Below are 25,770 nucleotides of genomic sequence, written 5' to 3' on the forward strand. Positions count from 1 at the left end.
AAAATATCAACTATGATACCTGTCAACTATGATACAAAAGTCCTGCAATTATATATTGACCCATGTAGAGACAAACAATCACACTCACACCTACAGACAATTTAGAATCACCAATTAACATCTGCATGTTTTTGGACTGTGGGAGGAAGTCGGAGTACTTGGACAAAAACCCATGCATGCACAGGGAGAACATGCAAACTCCATGCAGAAAGATCTCGGGAAGGTCGGGATGCGAACTGGGGAAAGCTGCAAGGCAAAAATGCTAACCACCGAACCACTGCTAAATGTATCACTTTTTTGCTTGATTTTATTAACAAAATTGTCCTGGATTTTAAAATACTTTGCAAAGAAACAATACAGTATTTGTTGGACTACACGAAGTGATATGATGCATTGTTCAAACAAGCTCAGCAGTACTTTGCAGCATTACATACTGATAGTAGTGATAACCAGCCAGCAATGGGTTTGTAATCACAGCATAAAATGAGACGCAACATATAACTCTGATGTTGGTGGGAAGGAAATACCTGAAAACTGCAGATTACAGCAGATTTCTTTCCTGTATTCCTGCATGGAAGACAATGCTGCATCCATTTAGGCGCTTACAGGCGTTTCTCCTCCGTTCGGTACATAATGTGGTTTTGGCTTGAAACCTTATCTCAGGAAGCCATTAAAAACTGTAATATTAACACTGAGTTGAGTGTGCCATTTTAGGTATCACACTCAAAATGTAACAATAAATTATTGCATCATTTCATCTAGGAAATATATATTTACAATTATAAATAACTATTAAGAACAGAGTAGAAATATTTCTATTTGCGTGATCAAATATTTTGCATAAAGCTGACATAAAGATATTCAGGAATCAAAACAACAAAAATCACCCACAAAGACACACACCAACAAAAAAAAAAAAAGAAACGAGTCCATTTCCACATGAGTAATGATCGACTCCTCTACAAACGAGGAAAATGTGCAAGTGAAAATCCAGTGACGATTTACCACTGTCCATTTTTCAGTCTCTTGGAACATCGAGTTTTGCTCTTCAGTTGACCCGTTTCTGAAACCCCTGGTGCCGAGACTCAATGACGTCTAGCATAGCCAGGAGGTGGGCACCCACTGTGGCTCAGTGTCCAGTTTATCTATCACCCTGCGTAGCTCTTGAAAAGCCTGGTCTGGATCCGTGTTCACAATTGCTGCATCAAAGAAGTGACCAAAATTGTGCTCCATTTCACGAGCCTTTTCAATGACCTCCTTCAGCTCCTCTGGCTGTGCACAGAAAACAAACACTGATGAAGAACAGGTGATGGTGACTCTAAAAATTTCTATTCTCACATAATTCTTAAATTATTATATGGTCTTTATAAAATGGTATCAATATTTTTACACTATCAATAACTGTGCCCTCTGTTGACTAGATCATCAAGCCATTCAATATTCTTATTCTATTTAGAGCAGCAGGCACAAACAGTCTGGTTTTACTGTTTCCATTCTTGTGAAGTCCCTGTGAGTTTGAAACCAGTTGGCAACTGGACTATGAATTCTTTCCTTGTACAGTCTGAGAGTGCCTCAACTGTTACCTTTGGTGATTTTCCATATGTGGCCAGCAGGGTGCGTAGTTGTTCCTGAGAAGCCGGAGCAATGAAGATGACATATGGCTTGAGGTTGGACGACCTCAACACCTGCAGTGACTGTCAGAAAGAAAACCAATTCCAGCAAAACAAATGAAAAAGAAAACCCAAGACACAGAATAGCCAGGATTAAAATATACCAAAATAAGTCTCAGAATTCAAATTTCTTTACTTTCTATACAAATATGTTATTTTAGTTTTGACGGAACCAAAAAACTATTAAAGATTTATTTAAACCATAGATCAAGGCTAAAATAGGCTTTGTAAATAACAGGTTGGAATAAAATAATATTGAGTATTTTAATATTTGTCTCAACAGAAATGTAACTATTCAGTCTCCTACCCTTGTGTGTAGGCAAAGCAAACAGATGCGTCCAGAGTTGATGACGTGTCGTACAGAGTCTGTGCTTGTGCCGTACAAGTTCTTCCCATACTCCCCAGATTCAATGAATTTTGTAGCCGCCAAGTCGGTTTCAAAGGCAGGACGACTTACAAAATGATATTCACGCCCATTCCACTCATGTGTCCTTGGGTTTCTGGTTGTGTCTGAGCCGTGAAAAGGGATAGATCAGTTTGACTTACTGGAAAAAATACTCATGCTACTCTTTATTGTTTGGTCCTTTATAAGTGGTCAGTTTAATTTCTTGTTAGTCTGACACTAGAAATGAGAACATTTTGTGTAGCGTGATATGTCAAAGGATTTACTTACTGAATCCTAAATGCATGTTTGTTCCTCATCCTCATCAGTGATTCATATTTGACATTGCCATGTCTTGTTATTGTGACAAAATGTAGACTTACGTGGAACAGCAACAGCAAACTTCTCTGGTTCAAAGGACAGAAGCCTCCGACGCAGCTCATCGTGACCACTGTTTGTTGGGCCAATCAGAGCTATGGGGCGTTTGCGATTGGCAGGCTGGTGGTAAAGGGACATCTCCTCATAGGTCAGGATGTCATCATAGTCTGAAGAGACAGTTTGGGAGTGGTTAATAAAACATACTCAACCTACAAACCAAATTACTTTGAACTCCTGGGCTGCTGTTCTGGAACTAAATCTGACTAAACTCTGACCTCTCTGTGGACCTGGAAAAGATGCAAGAGATTTGAGACATTAATAAAATATAAAGCAGTAATATTATCATTTGTGTGTTTATGTGAAGGTTTTGTCCTGAACAAACTATTTTCTTCATATTTGAACCTCTCAGTTCACAGTTTGTAAATGCTGCCTACTTAGAAGTACCCCTGGAACAGGAAGTGTGTCAGGCTTAGTATGTTTTCCCATATGTGAACCAGTAACACCACAGGTCAAAGCCATTTAAGCACCTGCTGGGCACCTGCTGGAGCTTTCTCTGATCCTGTCTGTGAAGACAGGACTAATCTGATCTATGACACACCAAGTCTGGACAAGCTGCTGAGAAAAAGACAAGATGTGTCAACTCCAGCTAATGTGTGGGACTAATACTGACCACGTGCAGACACTTGGCAGGTGCTCAGCATGGAAGTCTTTCACCTGTGCTAAATGTGAAGTGACAGTGGCATGAAGTCTGAAGTAGCATGCTTTTAAATCAGTTCATTTGTCAATTCACTGAAAAGACAGAAGAAAAGAATTGTCTTACCAGTACTTTTGTTCAAGTTTGATGTGCTCTTCTTCCTTTGTTTCTTGCTCTTCTTTGCATACCAATGCTTCCCTGAACATGTAATTGAAAAAACTAACTTTGAAAGGCAGATTATCATTTTATTCTGTTACCATACTCTAGATGGATCACATTTTATTTTATAGTGGATGTAAAATGTTTCAATCTGCAAATCATATCTTGTATATTAGGAGAAGTGAGTTTCAACACAATCTTCTTACCTTGCTGCTCTCGACTTCTGTCTGTTAAAGTTTTCTTTAAGGTCTCTCTTTGCTGCTGGAAGCTTTTACCTGCAAAAAAGAAAACACAGAAAAACATATGTAGTACACATAAATATGCAAATTCAATGCATTTACAAACAGGCAAAAAATACAGCACATTTTATATTTCCTGACTTTCCATTTCATTTCTGTGGTTAACCTAATTTTCTTCTAGTCATAGCAGGCATGGCCTATAAAGTAATCACAAATAATTCTTAGGTTTTGCTTTAATCTGCTTGACATGCCAGATGGGGGCGATTCCTGCCAGGATTGTCTTGCCAGGCTATTAGTCACTTTCAAGTACCGTTCTGTGAGTGGTTTTCCAGTTTCTACAAGAGGGGAAAAAAACTATTGGCTCCTCAATATAATGTGATAAGTTGTCCTAAGTTGTCCTGTCATGTTAAATTTTCATTTCTATTGTGGACGCCTGTATGTTTTTCTTGATGGTATCAAGACCTCCACTAAATGGCTACAGTCTTGGAACCTGCAGGACACATGTGTCTCCACCATCTCTTCTGCATTTAATGTAAGTTAACTATACCAGTGTCACTACAAATAATAACAATACTAATAACAGCAAATATAAATTTATATATTTTGGTTGCTTTTTCTTGAAAAGTAAGAATTTTAAATGTTGACTAAGTGCATGTACGGGACAATTAGTATAAAACATAAATTCCAATTATCCAGCCTTTTAAAAATATATTTAGATATTTTGTGTGTGCTTATTGACAGAATGACTGATTTATGAACTGAGGCACTGAAGACAGATCTGGGTCCTACAAAATACCTGAACATCTAACCTTGTGCCACTTAATTTGAATGACAGTTATGTGAATTGTCGGCACTGTGTTGGTTTTCTTCTCACATTCTCAAACCACGTACATTACACATTGTGAACAAGTAGATTTTTTTTATTGACTTACATACATGTATATTTTTATGAAGCTGTAAAGGTGTTTGTAGTTACTCCATTCTATGTGTATGACATTGGCATTTGTAATACAATGCATAATATAGTTTCAATACTAAAAATGAAAAGCCTATTAAGTAAATCTTACAATCATCTGTAATTGCTTCTAGATTTTCTTATATTTTTAGCAGTATGGCTAAAAATATGCCCTTGAGAAGCAATACACTACATGTTTAACCCAGTTGGATTGCTACCTGGAATGAGTCCTGCTAGGGGCTGGTTGTCCTCATCTCCATCCCTGTAGGCCTGCCACCAGTTGGGGTCATCCTGGCTGATGACATGGAGTATGTCTCCCTTCTGGAAGGACAGGCCTAGCTCTCGACATGGCACAAAGGGGTCATCAGATGGGTCGTAGTCAAAGTAAGCTCGTACATGCATCTGAGGACAGGGTTTATAGTGTCAAGGCTGTTGTTGCATGCATGCAGACAGGCGATCTCATGCAAACACACTCATTAGAGTGTCCACGTTCATTAGAGACTTACCACAGTCTGTCTGTACGGGGCTGGTTTAATCTGAGAACTTGGGATGAGAAGGAAGGTCAGAGTGCCCTGCATTTGTTGCTGTTGAAAAAAAGGGAATACAATACTGTTCTACTATTGGGAGCAATTTTGTCATACATGCTGGAATCAGAAACGGATTCTGAAAAAGAACAATGACACGTAGACCCACGCTTTAAATTGACACAATTGGTATGTACAGTGCTCAATCAGTTTAATAGACCACCACCCAGTGTACAGCGTTCACCTAAATTATTATTTAATTACTCTGCCTTAAATTAACAGCATTGCTGATTACCAATATTTCTATGTGTCTGTAATGGTCAGTCCGCCATTGTGTGCAAGCTCTCTAATCAAAAAAGAGCAGGCCCTTTATGGCGTTAAAAACACATGATTTCAGATTTTCAAGACATTTTAAGGTATAAAAAGTAACAAAGCCAGGTCTCAATAAATCAAAATAAAGCCATAATGGAAGTAATTTCACATAATTTATTGTAAATATTTGAAAGAGCACTTAAAGTTACTGGACACAGCTTTGATAATTGTCCTCACCAGCAAGTCATGGACTTCATTGATATGTTTTCCACGAATCGAAATCCCGTTGATCTCCAATATCTCATCTCCTTCACTGAGGAGGCCACTCCGCTCTGCTGCTCCGCCTTTCACCACACGACTCACCACCACGCTGTCCATGTCATTACGTACAGTTGCACCCTGATGGCAACACACACATGCATGGAGTTCATATAGATGACAAAGGTGATCTCCCTAAACAAGCAACACACGTCAAACATAATATTTTTAAAAACAATACCATACAGATACACAAATCTAAAAGCAGAAAGAGCTGACTCACAAAGACACACGCTACATGCAGTTAGAGCTACTCCATCAGAGCCAATGTCTCCCATGTCCCACTAATCCTGTGTTATGTTGTTCCTTAAGTTTTCATTATACTGATAATGTCAGTATACTGACAGTACCAACTAAGGTTTTTGAATATGAGCACAACTATCCTCACAATTCTTTTTCTCATTGTCTTTCTGTGGATTTCCATCAGAATTCTCTTGCTGATACACAATATTCAGAATTCAGTGTGACTCCACAAGACTGCTAGATGGGGTCTCACCAGTGGGGTGTCTCTGGTCTTGTCCAGTCGCACTAATTTAACTGTCTCTCCGAGGTACTGAGTCACATTTTCCTCTGCCGTTTCCTGTACTGCCACACTGTCATGGGCCTGCATCAGAGCCTGCCATGAGAACACACACAAGACATACATAGAGACATATATATAGACATACAGTGTACACATACAGAAATTTACAAACACATAATGGACAGAAACACTGACAGACATGAATAAAGGAGAAGGCAGCATGAGACAAAGGGAATGAAGGCTGGATGCTCTCATTCAGAACAGCTAGTTAGCATGGAAATAAATATTTCCCAAATATTCCAGTACAGTTGTTTTAAAATTATTAATGTTTTGCCCTTGTTACACAAAACAATGAATCAGAAGTGATAGCAAGCAAACTTCCAGACTCCGCCCCATCTCTTTATCAGCAGAACCACCTCTGAGCGAGAAATAATACAGAGATTCCTCCTTCACCTTATTTATTATGACATGCATCACACAATTAATTAATAACTAGCCATCCATTATCTATACCTTATTAGGGTCGCGATGGGGCTGAAAAGTGTATCCCAGCTGACTTAAGGTGAAGGCAGAGGACACTCTGGACAGGTCACCAGTCTATCGCAGGACTACATACAGAGCTCACAGAGCTCCCTAGGGACAATTTAGAGTTACCAATTAACATCAGCACGTTTTTGGACTGTGTGAGGAAGACGGAGTACCCAGAGAAAATCCACACATGCACAGGGAGAACATGCAAATTCCATGCAAAAAGATCCCAGGAAGACGGGGACACGAACTGGGGATCTTCTAGCTGCCAGGCGAAAGTGCTAACCACTGAGGCACTGTGCAGCCTACAATTAATAACTATAAATCCAAATTAGTTCCTGTATCCTGCAGCAGAGCGGATCTGAGACAGCGGAGGCCATGTTAAGATTTGGTGTACATCCATCCATCCATCCATCCATCCATTATCTATACACCGCTTAATCCTCACTAGGGTCGCGGGGATGGGGGGCTGGAGCCTATCCCAGCTGACTCGGGCGAAGGCAGGGGACACCCTAGACAGGTCGCCAGTCTGTCGCAGGGCTACATACATACATACATACAAAGACAAACAATCACTCTCACATTCACACCTACGGGCAATTTAGAATGATCAATTAACCTCAGCATATTTTTTTGGACTGTGGGAGGAAGCTGGAGTACCCGGAGAAAACCCACGCATGCACAGGGAGAACATGCAAACTCCATGCAGAAAGATCCCGGGAAAGGGACCTGCTCCTTGGTATAATTCCCAGCTGCGGACTTTAAAGCAGGCGTCCCGAAAGCTGGAAAGGAAGTGGTACTCCACTAATTTAGAGGAAGTTTATGTAGCTTGGAAAAATAGTCTAGTAATTTATAAAAAAGCTCTTCGTAATGCCAGGACAACATATTATTCATCTTTAATAGAGGAAAACAAGAACAACCCCAGGTTTCTCTTCAGCACTGTAGCCAGGCTGACAAAGAGTCAGAGCTCTGTTGAACCTTGTATTCCTTTAGCTTTGAGCAGTAACAACTTCATGAGCTTCTTTACAAATAAAATTATTATGATTAGAGAAAAAATTACTCTGGCCCTTCCTGCAAATGTCACAGATGTATCATCGAGTACAGATACTTTAGAATTGGCTGTAAGACCAGATGGATATTTAGAATTTTTCACTCCCATACATCTCTCTGAACTCATTTCAATAGTTTCTACATCCAAACCATCAACATGTCTTTTAGATCCTATCCCAACTAGACTGTTCAAGGAGGCTTTACCTTTAATTAATTCCTCAATGTTAGATCTGATTAATCTCTCCCTAGTAACAGGTTATGTACCACAGGCTTTTAAGGTTGCTGTAATCAAATCTTTACTTAAAAAGCCCACTCTAGATCCAGATGTTTTAGCCAACTATAGACCAATTTCCAACCTCCCATTTCTCTCCAAAATTCTGGAAAGAACAGCTGCAAATCAATTATGTGAACATTTACAAAGGAATAGCTTGTTTGAAGAGTTTCAGTCAGGCTTCAGAGTGCATCATAGCACAGAAACAGCTCTGGTGAAAGTCACTAATGACCTTCTCATAGCGTCAGATAATGGACTGGTCTCTATACTTATTTTATTGGACCTTAGTGCAGCATTCGATACAATCGACCACCAACTTTTATTACAGCGACTAGAACATTCTATTGGCATTAAAGGGACAGCACTGGACTGGTTTAAATCCTACTTATCAGACAGGTTCCAGTTTGTGCATGTCAACAATGACTCTTCTGAGCATACTAGGGTTAATCATGGAGTTCCTCAGGGTTCTGTCTTAGGACCAATACTGTTCACATTATACATGCTTCCCTTAGGCAACATTATTAGGAAGCACTGTATTAATTTCCATTGTTATGCTGACGACACTCAATTGTATTTATCTATGAAGCCAAATGAAACTAATCAGCTAGCTAGACTGCAAGATTGTCTTAAGGACATAAAGACCTGGATGACCTATAATTTCTTACTACTAAATTCAGACAAGATTGAAGTCATTGTATTTGGCCCCAAACATCTTAAAGAATTGCTTTCAAAGCATATAGTTACTCTGGATGGCATTACATTGGCCTCCAGTACTACTGTGAGGAACCTCGGTGTTATCTTTGACCAGGACATGTCCTTTAACTCGCACATAAAACAAATCTGTAGGACTTCCTTTTTCCACCTGAGAAATATTGTGAAAATCAGGAACATCCTGTCTCAGAGTGATGCAGAAAAACTAGTCCATGCATTTGTTACTTCTAGGCTTGACTACTGTAATTCCTTATTATCAGGTTGTCCCAATAGCTCTCTGAAATATCTACAGCTGATCCAAAACGCTGCAGCCAGAGTACTGACGGGAGTTAGCAAGAGAGATCATATTTCTCCTATATTGGTTTCTCTTCATTGGCTTCCTGTTAAATCTAGAATAGAATTCAAAATCCTTCTTCTGACATATAAAGCTCTTAACAACCAATTTCCATCATATCTTAAAGACCTGATAGTACCATATTATCCTAGCAGAACTCTTCGCTCTCAGACTGCAGGCTTACTTGTTGTTCCTAGAATCTCTAAAAGTAGAATGGGAGGCAGAGCCTTCAGTTATCAGGCACCTCTCCTGTGGAACCAGCTCCCAGTTTGGGTTCGGGAGGCGGACACCCTCTCTATTTTTAAGACCAGGCTTAAAACCTTCCTTTTCGACAAAGCTTATAGTTAGGGCTGACTGGGGGACCCTGACGGGGTGAGCTGGTGTTTTCATTTGCAAAACTGACTTCCCCTCTTGACGTCCCTTTAGTTTGCCCCTAGTTATGCTGCTATAGGCCTAGACTGCTGGGGAACCTCTCTTGATGCACTGAGCCCTTCTCTAACTACCTATGTATTTACTATATATACCATTATTGCATTACATTCACTCTGTTTCTTTCTGTGTCCTTTCTCCGAGTGTCCCTGGTCCCAGAGCTGGATGCTGGATGCTTCAGATGTGTGGCTGTGTTTTATGGTCCTTGTGTCCCACCCCCCCACCTCTCTATCTCTACCCCTCTATCTGTATCCCTCTATCTCTACCTCTACCCCTCTATCTCTACCTTTCTACCTCTTCTGTCCCTCTCAACCCGCCCGGCCAGCAGGCAGATGGGTCCCCCCACATTAGAGCCGGGTTCTGCTCGAGGTTTTTTTTCCCTGTTAAAAGGGTGTTTTCCTTGCCACTGTCGCCTTTTGGCTTGCTCTGGGGGTCAGGCATATGGGTTCTGTAAAGCGTCTCGAGACAATTTGACTGTAATTGGCGCTATATAAATAAAATTGAATTGAATTGAATTGAAAGCCGGGACGTGAACCAGGGATCTTCTCGCTGCAAAGCGAAAGTGCTAACCACTACGCCACTGTGCAGCCCGGTGTACATACAATCCATCTTAATTTTCCTCTGCATTTAAGAGTCAGAGTCCACTGCCATCAATCATCAAACACCTCTGGCTTCCCTGCTCCTGATGAAACTGTCCTAGAATACCATGAAAAGAGACAAGTGGACCTCCCTGTCTCACATGTCTTTATTAGTTTTGGATATAAAGCTGTTTTCCTGTACTATACTCATATGATCCTTTGCTCCCTTGAGAGAACCAGCCATAATCAGTTCCAATGTGTGCCAGAAGGCAGAAACCAATACATTTCTGACAGTTCAAGGGGCACCAACATATGACCTTATCAAAGTGTTGGTATAGAGATTAATCCCTGTATATTTCATTCTTTGTTGACACACAACATAGCATACTGTATAATTATCATTATACAGCATTATACATCATTATACAGCGCAATGGTCCATTTATTCTACCATTTTATAAAGCCTGCACGATGGTAATGGGTATATGAAACTGTCTCTGAGCTGGTAAGTTGTTAAGTCTCATGGTTTACTGGCATATTGTGTACTTAACCCTGAGTTTTAGATAAACAATTACCTTTTCTTTTTTGTCCTTTTACAGGAAAGAATAACTTCAATTATATTTCCAGTAGTCTAATTATCGGCATATTAACTGAATAAATCATTTAAGGCTCTGCAAACTTGCTGAGTCTCAGTAATGTTGTTTTATAATCATAATATTGATCAAGGGGAGGTCACAGCTGGAAACTTGATCTCTGACCTGAAGATGAGGATTGGTGAGCAGTGCTTTAAGCTCCAAACCTTCCTTGTGCTGGCTGGACTGAAGAATCTTCTGTACCTAAACAGAAAAAGGGGCACACCATGGTGAGAAAAACTGTATATCTGCTACTAAGAGCTTACCTTACAGAAAGCAAGTTAAGTCAGATCAAACAGTCAATTACCTATTTAAATATTTATACCATCTTAACACAACTAAAAACTGCAGTCAAAAAACCTGACCTATTAATTACTCACTGACAAAAACAAAACAAAAAACAAACATACCTTGTAATTGTAATTATTTCTGACAACTGGTGCAGTCTAGAGACAGACCGATTATCAACCTGGCTGATTATTGCTGCCGATATTTGCCATTTTCTCATTTATCTGTGTTGTTATTTTTATTGATCGATTATTGATGTATTAAATGCGCTACTTTGGGTGTGATGCAGCGTCTTCTCTCTGTCTGTGGTCACTCTGTGGTCTCAGAAATGTCTCTCAAGCAGAGACCGTAAAATCTGAACAAGAAACCCAAGTCGCTGCCACAAACCTGGACATTACGTCTCTCATGGGGGCTAAGGCTATGGTAACGGCTCGTGACTGAGTGAGAAGTTAGTCACTAATTACCCTGAAACAGAGTGACAGAACAGTGAAAGATTAAACAAAAAAAGCACTGCCTGCTCAGTCACTGTATCATTTCCAATGGATGAAATCTGTAAACAATTTGTGGTCCGCAGCGGTCGATTTATAGTAGGATCACCATCATGTGATCATCACCAGGCAGCTGATGTAGTGCTCATTTGTAGTGATAGCTATAGCGAAGCCGTACTGCTATCTCGCAATGATACAGAAATCTTGAACAAATCCATAGATTCAGACTCTAAGCCGCATCACTGTCAAAATGTAATCACTTGATCCTTGTGTCATTTTCTGACCTTCCCTGAAATTTTCATCGAAATTTGTTAGTCTGTTTTTGAATAATGCTGCTAACAGACAAACAGACAAACCAACGCCGGTCGTCACATAACTTCGCCGCGCTCCTTCTTGGAGTAATAAAGAAGCCTAGACATGTTTTCTGCTTTCATATGCTCTTAAAACATTCCATTTAATGTATGCTAGTTCCAAATATTGGTTATTGGCCTTTCTTGATTTCCATTAATTGGTTTTGCTATTGGCCCTGATAAACTCATATTGTTCGACCCCCAGTGCAGACCGTCGTTTGATCTTACTAAACTTGCTTTGCTTGTTAGGGTCCGAGCACCAACGGTGCGAAGACCCTATTGAAACCCTATTATTATTAGGGTCCGAGCAACAAATGGTGTGAAGACCCTATTGGAAGGCTAGAGTTTTTTATTAGGGTCCGAGCACCAATGGTGTGTAGGACCCTATTGAAACCCTAGAGTTTATTGTTATTATTATTATTACTATTAGGGTCCGAGGACCGAATGGTGCGAAGACCCTATTGAAATGCAAGGCTTTATTATTAGGGTCCGAGCACCAACGGTGCGAAGACCCTATTGGAATGCAAGGAATTATTTTTTACACTTTGATGTAATATTCTTAGCCTGTTGCTCAGATTCCCCTGAAATGTGGTGACAAGCCTGAACATATTGATGTTGATTCACAGTGAAAATGGTGACTTGTCATCAAAAGGCATGTCTGTGGCGACGCGGTGAATTTCAATGTCTCGCCATGACTACTGAAAAGTTTATATCTCAGCAAATCCTGATCCTATCTGCCCCAAACTTCATGTGCTGGACACCACGTCCAGTCTGAAGACATCCACACTCAAAAATTTTGAAATAGCAATAGCGCCAAAAACTGGTAACAGGATGTTTAGGCATTACATTTGCCCATCCCATTGCCCTAAATTTTGTCATATCATTCTGAAAATTGGTCAGCTGAGTCTTCACACCATGACCATGCCACAGTGTGAAGATTTTGACCTTTCATGAAATGCTGTTGCCGTGGCAACGCAAAGTTGTTATGACAAACAACGTGCCTTTGATAGCTTAAGAATGATCAAAACATCACCAAAATTTGCACACACATCACCAACAGCTAAAGGAATGACAGTGTATGCACCTTGGCACTGCATGTGCTATAGCGCCCCCTGCAGTATTTTTAACAAACGGCCTCCGCAGCACATTTCACCTACGTCCACAAAATTTGGGAGGCATATAGAGCACATCAGGGTGCACAAAAAAGCCTCTTGGAGACATGCCCTAAACCCAACAGGAAGTCCGCCATTTTGAATTAATTAGAGAAATTTTGCCAATTTGTAACATTTTTGAGAACGAACTCCTCCTAGGGGTTAACTCCTAGAGACTTCAAATTTGACCAGTATATACACCACAACGTCTTGATCAAAACTTATCAAAAGGTTCCTCCAAAGTCAAAAGGTGTGGCCATGGCGGTGTCCAGAATTTTGATGCTTCGCCATGAAACATCTACTGCTGTGTAACTGTCCTCTGCATGCTCTAATCTGCCTCAAACTTTACATGTGTGATCAGAGTCCAGCTTTGAAGACATCCATAGACCAATATACAGTCAGGGTGATAGCGCCACCTGTTGTATGGACAGGAAGTGCTGTATAACTAGCCTGTACAAGCTCCAATCTGCCTGAAACTTTACATGTGTGATCAGAGTCCAATCCTGATCACATCCAAAGGCCCATATACACTCTCGGTCGCAGCGCCACCTGGTGGATGGACAGGAAATGCTCTATAACTAGCCTGTACATGTTCCAATCTGCCTGAAACTCTACACGTGTGATCAGAGTCCAGCCCTGATGAATTCCACAGACCGATATACACTCTTGGTCGCCACCAGTAGACAGGCTTGGATTCGCTGACCAGCAAGGATACGAGGACCTGTTCAACGCTGCTTGCAGCTTTAATTATTAGGGTCCGAGCACCAAAGGTGCGAAGACGCTATTGGAATGCAAGGAATTATTTATTATTCTTTTCTGGACTTTTGAATTGCACTTTTGGCGGCCTTAACATACCCCAGAACGCGTGAAACTTTGCACACATCGGGCATCGGCGAAAAATTTGATATTTTATGGGACTTGTGCATGTGTGTGGCAAAATGGCTCCATAGCGCCCCCTACAATGTTGCAAAAAGTGGTCATTAGGCCAACTGGCAGAGTGTTTCATCTACAGCTACAAAATTTTGTATGCATATGCACCACATCAGGACACATGAAAAAGTCAATCATGGCCACGCCCTAAACCCAACAGGAAGTCGGCCATCTTGAATTAGCTGTAAATTTTTTGAGATTAATAACTCATCGAGCTTAAGTCCGGGAGACGTCAAATTTGGCAAATATATGCAACAGTCCTCCCTGATGAAAAGTTATCAAAATGCTCCGCAAAAGTCAAAGAGCGTGGCCATGGCAGCCCCCAAAAATATTGATCTTTCGCCATGAAACAGGAAGTGGTGTCTAACTCTCCTGTACATGCCCCAATCTGCCTGAAATTTTACATGTATGATCAGTGTCCTGCCATCCATGTGGTTATATACATTCACAGTCATAGCGCCACCTTGTAGTAGCAGGAAATAGACATTTTTTTACACTTTGATTCTTTGATTCTTTCAGGTTGATCATATTACCTTCAAATTTGGTGACATAAGCCTGACCACATTGATGATGACTCACGGAGAAAACTTGTCATGAAAGGGCGTGTCTGTGGCGGCGCGGCGAATTTCGATTTCTCGCCATGAAAATTGAATTATTTATATCTCCGTTGCAAATGGTCCGATCTGGACCAAACTTCATATGATGAACACCAGTCAGGGTCTGAACACATCCACACTCATAAATTTAGAAATACTCATAGCGCCACCTCTTGGCAATACAAAGTTTTTGTCATTACATTTGCACATACCATTGCCCGATACTTTATCATATCTTTCTAGAAATTGGACAGCTCAGTGTTCACGCCTGGACGATGCCACAGTGTGAAGATTTTGACAATTCATAAAACACTGTTGCCGTGGCAACGCATCGTTACCAAAACAAACAAAGTACTTTTTGAAAGGTTAAAAATGCTCAAATGCTCGTCAAAATTACCACACATATCTGTACCATCAACCCATTTGATGTTTTAGGGGAACTGTACATGTGTATGGCAAAATGGCTCCATAGCGCCACCTGGAAAATTTCAAACAGTTACTACGGCCAGTACGTGTCACCTAGAATTATGAAATTTCACACACATATGTAACTCATCAAGACCCATAAAAATGTAATTGACACCCATGCCCAAAACCCAACAGGAAGTCGGCCATTTTGAATAATGTGTCACATTTTATATGATTTTGGCTCATTTTTATACATTTTCAAAAGCTATAAACTCAAACAGGGTAATGCCGAGACAGCTGAAATTTGGGCAGGATGTACAGCAGGCATGGGTGATCGAAAGTTATCAAAATGCTCCGCAAAAGTCTGAGGGCGTGGAAATGGTGGCCTCTGGATTTTGACGATTTGCCATGACCCAGGAAATGCTGTGTAACTGCCCTGAACATGCTCCAATCAGCCTCAGACTTGACAAGTATGATCAGAGTCCTGCCTTGATCACATCCATATGCTGATATACAGTCACAGTCATAGCGCCACCTGGTGGACAGACAGGAAGTGGTGTATAAATAGCCTATACAAGTTCCAATCTGCCTGAAATTTTACATGTATGATTAGAGTCTGGTCCTGATGACATCCACAGACCAATATACAGCCACAGTCATAGCGCCACCTGGTGGATGGAAGGAAATGCTCTATAACTAGCTTGTACATGGTCCGATCTGCCTAAAATTTTGTACGTGTGATCAGGGACTGACCCTGATCACATCCATAGGCCAATAGACACTCTTGGTTGCAGCGCCACCTGGTGGACATGCGTGGATTCGCCGACCAGCAAGGATGCAAGGACCCGTCCAACGCTGCTTGCAGCTTTAATTATTTTACTTTTTTGACGGCCTAAACATACACGAAAACTTATGAAACTTTGCACACACATCAGAACTGGCGAAAAATTTTATATTTTATATATATATATATAAAACCCAAGCTCAAGGTGTGTGGCAAAATGGCTCCATAGCGCCCCCTAAACTTTCCCATGTACAGCACATTTCACCTACAGCTACCAAATTTGGTACACATATGCAGCACATCAGGCTGAACAAAAAAGTCAGGGACAGCCATATTCCAAACCCAACAGGAAGTGAGCTATTTGGCGTGTCTGTGGCAGCACAGCGAATTTTGATGTTTTGCCATTCAAATTGAAGTGTTCATATCTCAGCTGCACAAGATTCTATCTGCCCCAAACTTCATGTGCTGAACAAGAGTGTGGGTCTGAAGACATCCACACTCATAAATTTGGAAAAAGTCATAACGCCACCTATTAATAACAGGATGTTTAAGCATTACATTTGCACGTCCCATTGCCCTAAATTTTGTCATATCGTTCTGACAATTGGTCAGCTAACTCTTCAGACCATAACAATGCCACAATGTGAAGATTTTGACATTTCATACAACGCTGTTACCATGGCAACACATTGTTGATATGATAAACAAAGTGCTCTTTCACAGGTTTAGAATGCTCATAACCTCACCAAAATTAACACACACATCACTGTCGACCCAAGGAAGAACACTGTATGCATCTCAGCACTGCATGTGGCATAGCGCCCCCTACAGTATTTTTGACAAACAGCCCCTGCAGCACATTTCACCTACGTCCACAAAATTTGGGAGGCATATAAAGTACATCAGGACACACAAAAAAGCGTCTTGGAGCCATGCCTTAAACCCAACAGGAAGCCCGCCATTTTGAATTAATTGGACAAATTTTGGGGATTTTTTTCATTTTTGAGAGCGAACTCCTCCTAGGGGTTAATTCCTAGAGACGTCAAATTAGGCCAGTATATACAACGCGACATCATGATCAAAAGTTATCCAAAGGTTCCTCAAGAACTGAAGGGCGTGGCCATGGCATCCCCTGGAAATTTGATCCTTTGCCATAAAACAGTAAATACTTTTCGACACATTAGGAATGGTCAGAAATTCACCAAAATTACCACATATATCACAATTGGTAAAAGGAAGGACACTGTTTGCACCTCAGAACTGCATGTGCAATAGCGCCCCCTGCAGTATTTTTAACAAACAACCCCCGCAGCACGTTTCACCTACATCCACAATATTTGCTAGGCATGTGCAGCACATCAGGGTGAACAAAAAAGTCTATGGTGCCCAAAACCTAAAACCAACAAGAAGACCGCCATCTTGGATTAACTGTGAGATTTTTGGTCATTTTGAGTGATTAACTACTCATAGGTCACAACTCCAGCAGACGTCAAATTTGGACAGTATTTAAAACTGGTCCTAATGCTGCCAATTTATCAAAATCATTTGCATGAGTAAAAGGGCGTGACCATGGCAACCCCCTGAACTTTGATGCTTCGCAATGAAATGTCAACTACTGTCTACCCCTAAATCAACTTTCACCGATGTCTACAAAATTTGGTATGCATATGTAGCACACTAGGATGAACAAAATAGCCGCTTGAACCCATACTGTAAACCCAACAGGAAGTCCGCCATTAAATGTCAGATTTTGGGGTTTTTTCTCATTTTCAGTGATTTATTCCTCACAGGTGGTAACTCTAAAAGACCTCAAATCTGGACAGTATATACAACAGGACATAAGGATGAGAATTTGTGAATATCGTACACAACAGTCAAAGGGCGTGGCCATGGCGGCCGACTGAACTTTGATTCCTCGCCATGAAAGAGTGCTGTGTAAATCCCCTGTACATGCTACAATCTGCCTCAAACTTTACAAGATTGATTACAGTCCTGCCCTGATGACATCCATATGCCAAAATCCACTCACAGTGATAGTGCCATCTGGTGGATGGACAGAAAGTTCTGCATAAACAGCCTGTACATGCTCCAATCTGCCTGAAATTTGACCTGTGTGCTCAGAATCCAGCCCATGTCACATTCATGGGCCGAAATACACTCTCAGTCGCAGCATCGCCAGATGGACATGCTTGGGGTCACCGACCAGCAATGATGCAAGGACCCCGTTCAATGCTGCTTGTAGCTTTAATTTGGTCTTGGTACTCTTTTTCATGACACTGTGTTTAGCATTTCACTGACAACACTAGAACAAAATTTAAGATGCATAAATATCTGTGAGACAGTTACACACTATTTGTGTGGTCTGACTGCATCTCAAAACCTGCATACATGTACATTACGTCAGCGAATCATTTGAGTAGCAAAATATTTGCATTTAAGAAAATAGTTTGTTCTCTCAAATTCGCAAGAAAAATGAAAACTTAAATGTGAAGAAACGTGAGTAAATGTGCATCCATACAGAGCGCATTTACACACAGTTAATTTGTTTAACATTTAGTATGTCACAGTAGGTTTGTATGTTTAAGAGAGAAAATGCTCCATATCCAGTCTGCTGTAAAGGAAATGCGTAGATAGATAGATAGATAGATAGATACTGTCCACTCTGTTCCATTTTTATTTGTTTCTCTGCCACATGGTTCTATTTTCATAATTTGGATTCTTGTGCTGTCATTTAGAGAAACAATGCATTTCCTGTTTGTGGCCTAGGCTCTTTACAAAATGATTATAGCAGACATTTTCGTACAATGTTACTTTGTTCTTATGCTTCTTCTTCTTCTTCATCTCCGCTTCGGAGCTTAGCTCATCCATTATACTAATCAAAGCTCTCACTAACAAGGTGACGCACTTTCCCCTCCCCCTCAGCAGTACTGTGCTTTGGCCCACATTGCTGTAAGCTGCTGGAGTTTCTTTTTCTGGCTGCCCATATCCTGGCCCCCTACCTGCAATGTGCCGCACTGCTCAGCCAGCACCAAGAGCAGCTGGAAGATTAGTTTACCCAGTGACAAATGTGAGCGTCACACAGCACTGCCACTTAAGTTTAGACACACTGCAAACACTTCTTATGCACTGTTAAGCAGCCACTGTTTAGAGCCATGCCTGGTCTGTGAGTGAACTTACTGATAGTTTGGTGTCTTTTGAAGACAAAAAACTATTAGATCCATTGGTATAAACTACACAAGGAAATGCAGATGTTTTAAGCTGTAACAAGTTGGTCTAAAATGACCATTTTGCTTACTTCCTGGCAGAGGTCCTGTGCTTGTGCTGTGAGGGATGAGGTGGGACTGACTCTGCTCATCTGCTGAGACACAATGCTGTAGATTGTGTAGGCATTCCTGAAGTCCTCCTTGGTAAGAAGCTGCATAATCAGCTCCACATCTTGCTGGCTCTGAGCATCAGCCAAGCAGAGTTGCACCCACTTCAGAGCCTGCAACAACTCCTCCAAATCTGAAAAGGGGGCATAGACGCCTTGGTGTTACAAGCAGTAACACCAAGGCAATGCAAACAGAGCAACAAATGTACATGAGCCAGATTTTTTTCCCCTTCAAGCTGTGCATGTGTTCTTGTTTTTTCGTCTCGCTGGTTTAAGTTAAACTGACAACAAACTTCTGACTTTAGTCATCACCCAGAGTAGAGCCTGATCGCTATACTGGTCAGCTGATATTAATGGTTGTTAGTGGCCTATCACAGATATATTGCTATATTGTCAAATATGCACCAATGTGATTGTTTTTTTACATTGTTTTTACAAAACATATTGCAGAAAAAATATCAGCTTATTCTACCTGCAGCTGGCCCATTCATTACAGACTACCGACAAAGGATAATATCCTATTAAATCACATGTAGGTCGAAAAATGTCGTAACATCACGGCACAAACTCTGATGTTTTGACTGCTTTCTATCTTTTTTCAATAAAGAAATGCTGATGAAAAATATTTACATTCTGCCTGGACTGGACATAGAGTCTTTCCAAGGTAATGTGCTGCTCCTGCTGCTAACATATTGTGACTCTCGGTGTAATAAAAATATCTATACACACCTAAATCAGAATGCATCAGAATTTGAAATGTGTTTTTCAAGAGCCATGGTGAAAGGTAAAGCTCACTCTCCTCCAAAACCCCCAAAACCACCCTCTGTTCTGCCAATTCAATCACCATTGTGTGCACAATGCCCTCTATCACTCGGCCATCTGTCTTGCTACCGGTGCACCTTTCTCCACCCAGCAATTGTGACCTTTACAAACTGGTGGGTTGGCCCTCCCTTCACACAGGCAACTCCAGCACTGGCTTTTACTCATCTGTAAGACACTATCAGAGAAGACACCTAAATACCTCTCCAACCTCCTACACCTCTCCCATCTCATAATACTCTCTATCCCCAAGGTTCACAGCAACTGATTGGAATTCCGTCCAAAAATCTCTCAAACTGTCAGCTCTTTACACATTTAAGCAGAAGCTGCAGCAGACCCTAGCTGACCACTGCACATGCTGACTGTTTCTCAATGACTTGCAAGCTAATCTAGGTTGTTTTTAATCTCTGTTGTGTGTCCATTTGTATATGTACTGATGGTTTGTTATCTTTCTTTCTGCTGGGGCGTCATCCCAGGTCACCATTGCAAATGAGAAATTGTTCTCAACTGATCCTACCAGGTAATGAAAAAAAAATTGTGACTCCTTTTGTTTTCACAGAACTTTCAGAAAACCCCAGAACTCTATATATTTATCTTCTTCCTCCTTTTCACTCAAACATCCCTTCCTCTGTCAAATCTGTTTGACCCCCATGAAGACCTTCTAATTCACACTCCTCTTCTCCTCTTAACTTACCAACTACACGATCCAGGGAGCATGCGTCTTTGATGGACTTTTCCTTCCCCTCGAAGGTAGGATTGTCAATGCCCACTTTTGGGTTCTGCGACAACTTCTTAAGCCTCAGAGAAGCGTTGGGGTTGATGTCATGCTTCCCCCTGCTGTCCTCTTCTCTCCTCTTCCTCAGCTCCTCCTGGTAATGCTGGATCCTCTCCATTTGGGCAAAGCAGTGTGGAGATTTGACAAATCTACTTTCCTCTCCTGAACAATCCACAGCCCTCTCCCAGTGGTTCTTGGACTGGCCTGAGGCCTCTTGCACATAACCGTTTATATGGGATCTAATCATCCCTGCTGCAGCAATGTAGAGCTCAAACCACCCCAGCGTTTCCTGAGACTTGTGGATGCATTATGAGAATCTGAAGCTGAGACTGCTCAACTCAGGAGCCATTGCACACCAGTGGAAGATGTAGTCCAGTATGCTTCTTCTGTGATCTGTCATCCTGGAATACAAACAGAGACCTAGAAACAATTTTCCTAATTTTAAAATACTTTTTGCTGACTTTTTTATGTATAAGTGGCAAACAAAGTCAAGTAATCTTAAAAAAGTAAGCTTAATGTTTTACAGAGGACAACAAAATGAAGTGACTGACAGTTTAAAAGACAATAATAACGGCAGAATAACAGCACTGTTGAGCACAAAATAATAGTGGTACAAAACAAGTCCTGCATTTAAAACACTGGTCGAGTAAAAGTATGAAAGGCAGCAACAATACTTAAAGCATGAAAAGTAAAAGTACTCATTCTGCAGAGCAACGTTACTTGTCATTGTTTCACTACGATGTAGGATGTTTTTAATGTTACTTTTGCAATTATTGTGTATATTGTAATGCACTGCTGTAGATATTTAAGGCTGAACTAAGTTTAAGTATGCAACAGAAGTGAGTACATCCTTGTGCAATACCCCTTCAATGTCAAATGATTTAAAATTGACAAAAATTGACAAGTACAACATTTCCTCCTATTTACCATCAAAAGCAAATACTTTAGAAGTAGTATATTGAAAATACAGGCCACAAAGCAGGAACTCTGCAACAAAAATGAATCCGCCTGTGATCCACGACACACAAGTTACAAAACCTGTGATCACTGAAACTAAACTGATTACACCTGTGATTTCCAATTAGTCTAACAGCATGAATATTACTATAATATTAGCTATGAACACCAGAGCTTTCTCAGTTTTGGACCTATGGGCTGTGTCTATCTGCATGTTCAGTGTAATGGCTACAGAGGAATTTCAAGACTTGATTGTGAGATTTTGCAAAGATGAAAAAGCATATAGAAAGACTGGTGACCACCTAAAAACCAGTGGAAACGTAGTCGCAACAGTAGTCAGGAGGTATCAGAAGAAAAAAATCGCATTTTATCTTATGGCCTAACCCATTCCCTTGCTGAGGAAGATTGAATCTCTACCAGAAATAAAGGATCACATACAAAATACTAAAGAAATTAATGATTTGAATCTTAGTAATTAAAGGTGTATCCATTTTTCTTGAAGAATGTCTAGACTATATTTCTGATTAATTTAATGTTATCTTCATTGAAAAAATAACGACATTTCTAAGTGACTCCAAACTTTTGAACTGTAGTGTATATTTTAAAAAATATGCAATTTCAGCAGATGCTTTCTGACCTTAAATAACTGTTAAGATGAGTTTAATTAATTAGTTCACAAGTGGCAATTCAGTAAGTCGTTCAGTCATGTTTACCTCATCTCTAATCTGTACTCTTCCAGCAGCCTGCAGATCTTATGATAAAGTTCCTCTAAGTCTTAACATTGTAACATATGTAAAAAATTAACAATTTCTTGTACCCATTTCAGCGGGTTGTCTGTTGATCAGGGCATTTGCTCTTACCTCCTCTCATCTAACACACTCACTCATCCAAATCCTAACGTAGAAAGCTTTCTGACCTCAGTCACCGCAAATCCCTTAAGTTCAGCCTTGTCCACCTGTCCCCAATTGTCCACCTGAGCAGCTTAATCAAAATATCCATCTGTAGACTAAAATTCCTACATAAATACATATAGTGCATTTCATTGTAATGCACAACACCCAACTACTGCTACTTGATCTGCCAATGTTGTTGACTTTGCTGTGACTGTGGTGGATTACAATCTATTTTTAAGGAGGCTGCATGCATTAATCTGGATTTGATAGTTTAAGGTGTTCACTTGGAGATGTTCACTTGGAGCTTACGTTAGTTTTATTTGTAAAAGAAAAAACAAACAAAAACAACTTGATCTACACTACCGTTCAAAAGTTTGGGGTCACCCAGACAATTTCATGTTTGCCATAAAAATTCACATTCTATTCATGTGCTAACATAATTGCACAAGGGTTTTATACTCATCAATTAGCCTTTCAACACCATTAGCTAACACAATGCACCATTAGAACACAGGAGTGATGGTTGCTGGAAATGGGCCTCTATACCCCTATGTAGACATTCCATTAAAAATCTGCCTTTTCCAGTTAGAATACTCATTTATCACATTAATTTAATGATATCTTCAATGAAAAACAACTGCTTTTCTTTCAAAAATAAGGACCTTTCTGTGACCCCGAATTTTTGAACGGTAGTGTATATTTTACAACAGAATATCATGATGCAATAATAGTCAGTGAGTGACAAGTGAAAGTGTTTTTGTAGGCAAAAACGGGGATACACATGTAGTAAGCCAAAAACACGTTGGTTTGTCACTATATCTGTCTGTTGTGTCGTAATGACAAGGTAAGGCTCTTTTTCTCTACCTCTTACTATTGTGGCATGAATACATTGTAGGTTTGACACATAGCTGTTGTCAGTTTTGAAAAATAATTTTCAGATTTAATTTGTCCTCATTGCTACTGCTTACCAGATAAAGGCACCCCTTTTATCGATAGAGAAAATAAAGATCAACACAGATTTGTAGCTGAAAACTACCTTTGATGCTCATGTCTTTGAGTCAGTCATTACCTCATGTTGCCCATCACCACATGACAGCCTTCCCCTCTTCTGCCTGCTTCCCTCAGCGAATTACGTCTGGTGGATCTATGCCCCCGCTTTGACACCCCTCCCCTGCAGATGCATTTAACTATGTTTAGAGTGGCGGTGTAATACTGATGAACTGCAGACTTTGCCAGCAAACCATCTGTTCCTGTGGGCTTAATTAAACCTGGGATCTCATGCTCTTCTCTACTCTGGAAGAGAACAGAGATACCTGGGTAGGACACTGAGAATGAATGGAAGTGCACACACCCACCTAGATATAAACAATCAAGGCAAGACAAAAAGTTTGCATCCAGCTACATATATGGACCAAGGCCTGGGAATCTAGAGTCAATATGTTTGTGAAAATAAATAGGAGCTAAACATTTCATGAGATGTAACTTACCTGAGCAGACTATGGTGTCGCTGGAACACTAAATGTGTAATCCTAACTCAAGCAAGTCTGGCATGAGATAACCCAGGATCACACAGAGATGAAAAGGTTATCAGAAGAGTTCGAATTAAACATCACATCTAAGACAAACCAATATATTTGATTGAATGATTATCTTCACTGAACATGGAATTATAAAATATGTCATCACAGATGCGTCAGTGGTAGCTGTCAGCATAAGCATTGAGTATCGTCCTCTGAATAGCCAATTCAGTTCACTGTGAAATGAGGGTAGCATCCTACACCTGCTTATTGTAAGCCAGACACGACTCTTAATGTTGTGATGCCCTTCTCAGGTTTTCTCACATATTTACTCAAGGGATTTCCCCTCAATTCCGTTAACAATCAAACATGGAAAATGCTGCATGTGTAATTAAAGCATAACTGTAAGCTACTGTGTAATGCTCACAGAAGTAAATAAACAGACAAAAATAAGAAATCAGAGAAATACACTACGGTTGAAAAGTTCGGGGTCACTTTTAAATGAAACAGAAATACAGTCTAGACATTGTTAATGTGATAAATGAGTATTCTAGCTGGAAATGTTAATGGAATATCTACATAGGGGTACAGAGGTCGACTTCTAGCAACCATCACTCCTATGTTCTAGTGGGACATTGTGTTAGCTAATGGTGTTGAAAGGCTAATTGATGATTATAAAACCCTTGTACAATTATGTTAGCACATGAATAAAAGTGTGAGTTTTCATGGCAAACATGAATTTGTCTGGGTGACCCCAAACTATTGAACGGTAGTGTACTTGCTTTAAAAATGCTTTTTTTTTTTTTTTTTTTTTAAAGTACCACTCATTTTCTACTCTCCACCTCTACTACAGTTCATTTTCTTGAAAGCAACAATAGCCACTAAAAGGATTAGTGAGCTAAGCTTCGGTGGGTGATCTTATTCATCAGAAATAGATCAGAGCTTTAACAACGAGTAGCTGCCTGCCTGAGGTTAATTGTAAAGTGATTCGACGTAAAAACAACAGCTACTGAGTCTTTCCTGTTGTGTTAAAATGATTATCTGTTATGTGCAACTTTCTAAAAAAAACGTACCACGTTCATAAATAGCGGCAATAACAGACGTACTACATATGCCTAGAGTAAACACAGCTCTCAACGTAAACGTATAAAACTGGATTCATTATTGCTATTAAGTGCAAATGCAACAATAGCAGAGAGCTTAGCTTAGCCGCTAACGTGTTGCGTAGCCTAACGGTAGCCGTCCTGTAGCACACTGACGGTACTCACCGCTTCAAACAGCACGCTCAGCTGGTTCGTTGACAAAAGTCTGTTCTTTTACAACCCAGTGCTGAGAAAACGTGTGTTTCGATCAGACATAGATGGACAGGAAAAACTCAAGCTCTCTCCCGCTCTTCACAGGACCGCGTTCGTCCGCTGCAGTGGGTTTTCTCCAGGCACAGTCGGGACACTTGTAGCCATTACTGTGAAACTGCGCCTGCTGTTTTGAGTCGTCTCCTTGACAACACGGCGGCTCCAGCGCGCCCCCCTGTCTGTCTGACACGTAATGACCACAATCTCCACACAGTAGCAGGGTGTCTGCAGCACCGAAGGAAGACGTGCACCTATGCAGCAGACAGCGTACCTTAAGACTCATTCCAGAATTGGACCACGTTTGGGCTTCAAAACTGTTGAAAAATAAACCTAATCTTTTACAATTTTCTGCGACATATTCATCAATCACAGGTAATAAACTATCAATGATTTGATTGGCTCAGC

General features: G+C 40.5%; 1 protein-coding gene across 4 annotated transcripts; it reads right to left on the bottom strand.

Annotated features, from left to right (window-relative positions):
• Window positions 1–289: 289 nt before the first annotated feature.
• Window positions 290–25,515, bottom strand: pals1b (protein associated with LIN7 1, MAGUK p55 family member b). 4 transcript variants are annotated; one of them, XM_023264296.3, is made up of 14 exons: window positions 25,282–25,515; window positions 20,566–21,047; window positions 18,978–19,207; window positions 10,814–10,891; window positions 6,128–6,247; window positions 5,551–5,712; window positions 4,984–5,061; window positions 4,696–4,879; window positions 3,490–3,558; window positions 3,251–3,322; window positions 2,436–2,597; window positions 1,978–2,180; window positions 1,584–1,694; window positions 290–1,272 (listed from the first exon to the last, which is right to left on the bottom strand). In XM_023264296.3, exons 2-14 carry the CDS (start codon window positions 20,891–20,893, stop codon window positions 1,096–1,098), a joined length of 1,974 nt encoding a protein of 657 aa, XP_023120064.1. In that variant the 5' UTR covers window positions 20,894–21,047; window positions 25,282–25,515; the 3' UTR covers window positions 290–1,095. The 4 variants fall into 4 exon arrangements, with proteins under 4 accessions (XP_023120064.1, XP_023120067.1, XP_054871844.1 ...); XM_023264299.3 differs by having other exon boundaries at window positions 18,978–19,186; window positions 25,282–25,514; XM_055015869.1 differs by lacking the exon at window positions 25,282–25,515 and adding an exon at window positions 22,520–23,537.
• Window positions 25,516–25,770: the final 255 nt, after the last annotated feature.

This window comes from Amphiprion ocellaris, chromosome 12 (genome assembly GCF_022539595.1).
Source record: "Amphiprion ocellaris isolate individual 3 ecotype Okinawa chromosome 12, ASM2253959v1, whole genome shotgun sequence".
Taxonomy (NCBI): domain Eukaryota; kingdom Metazoa; phylum Chordata; class Actinopteri; family Pomacentridae; genus Amphiprion; species Amphiprion ocellaris.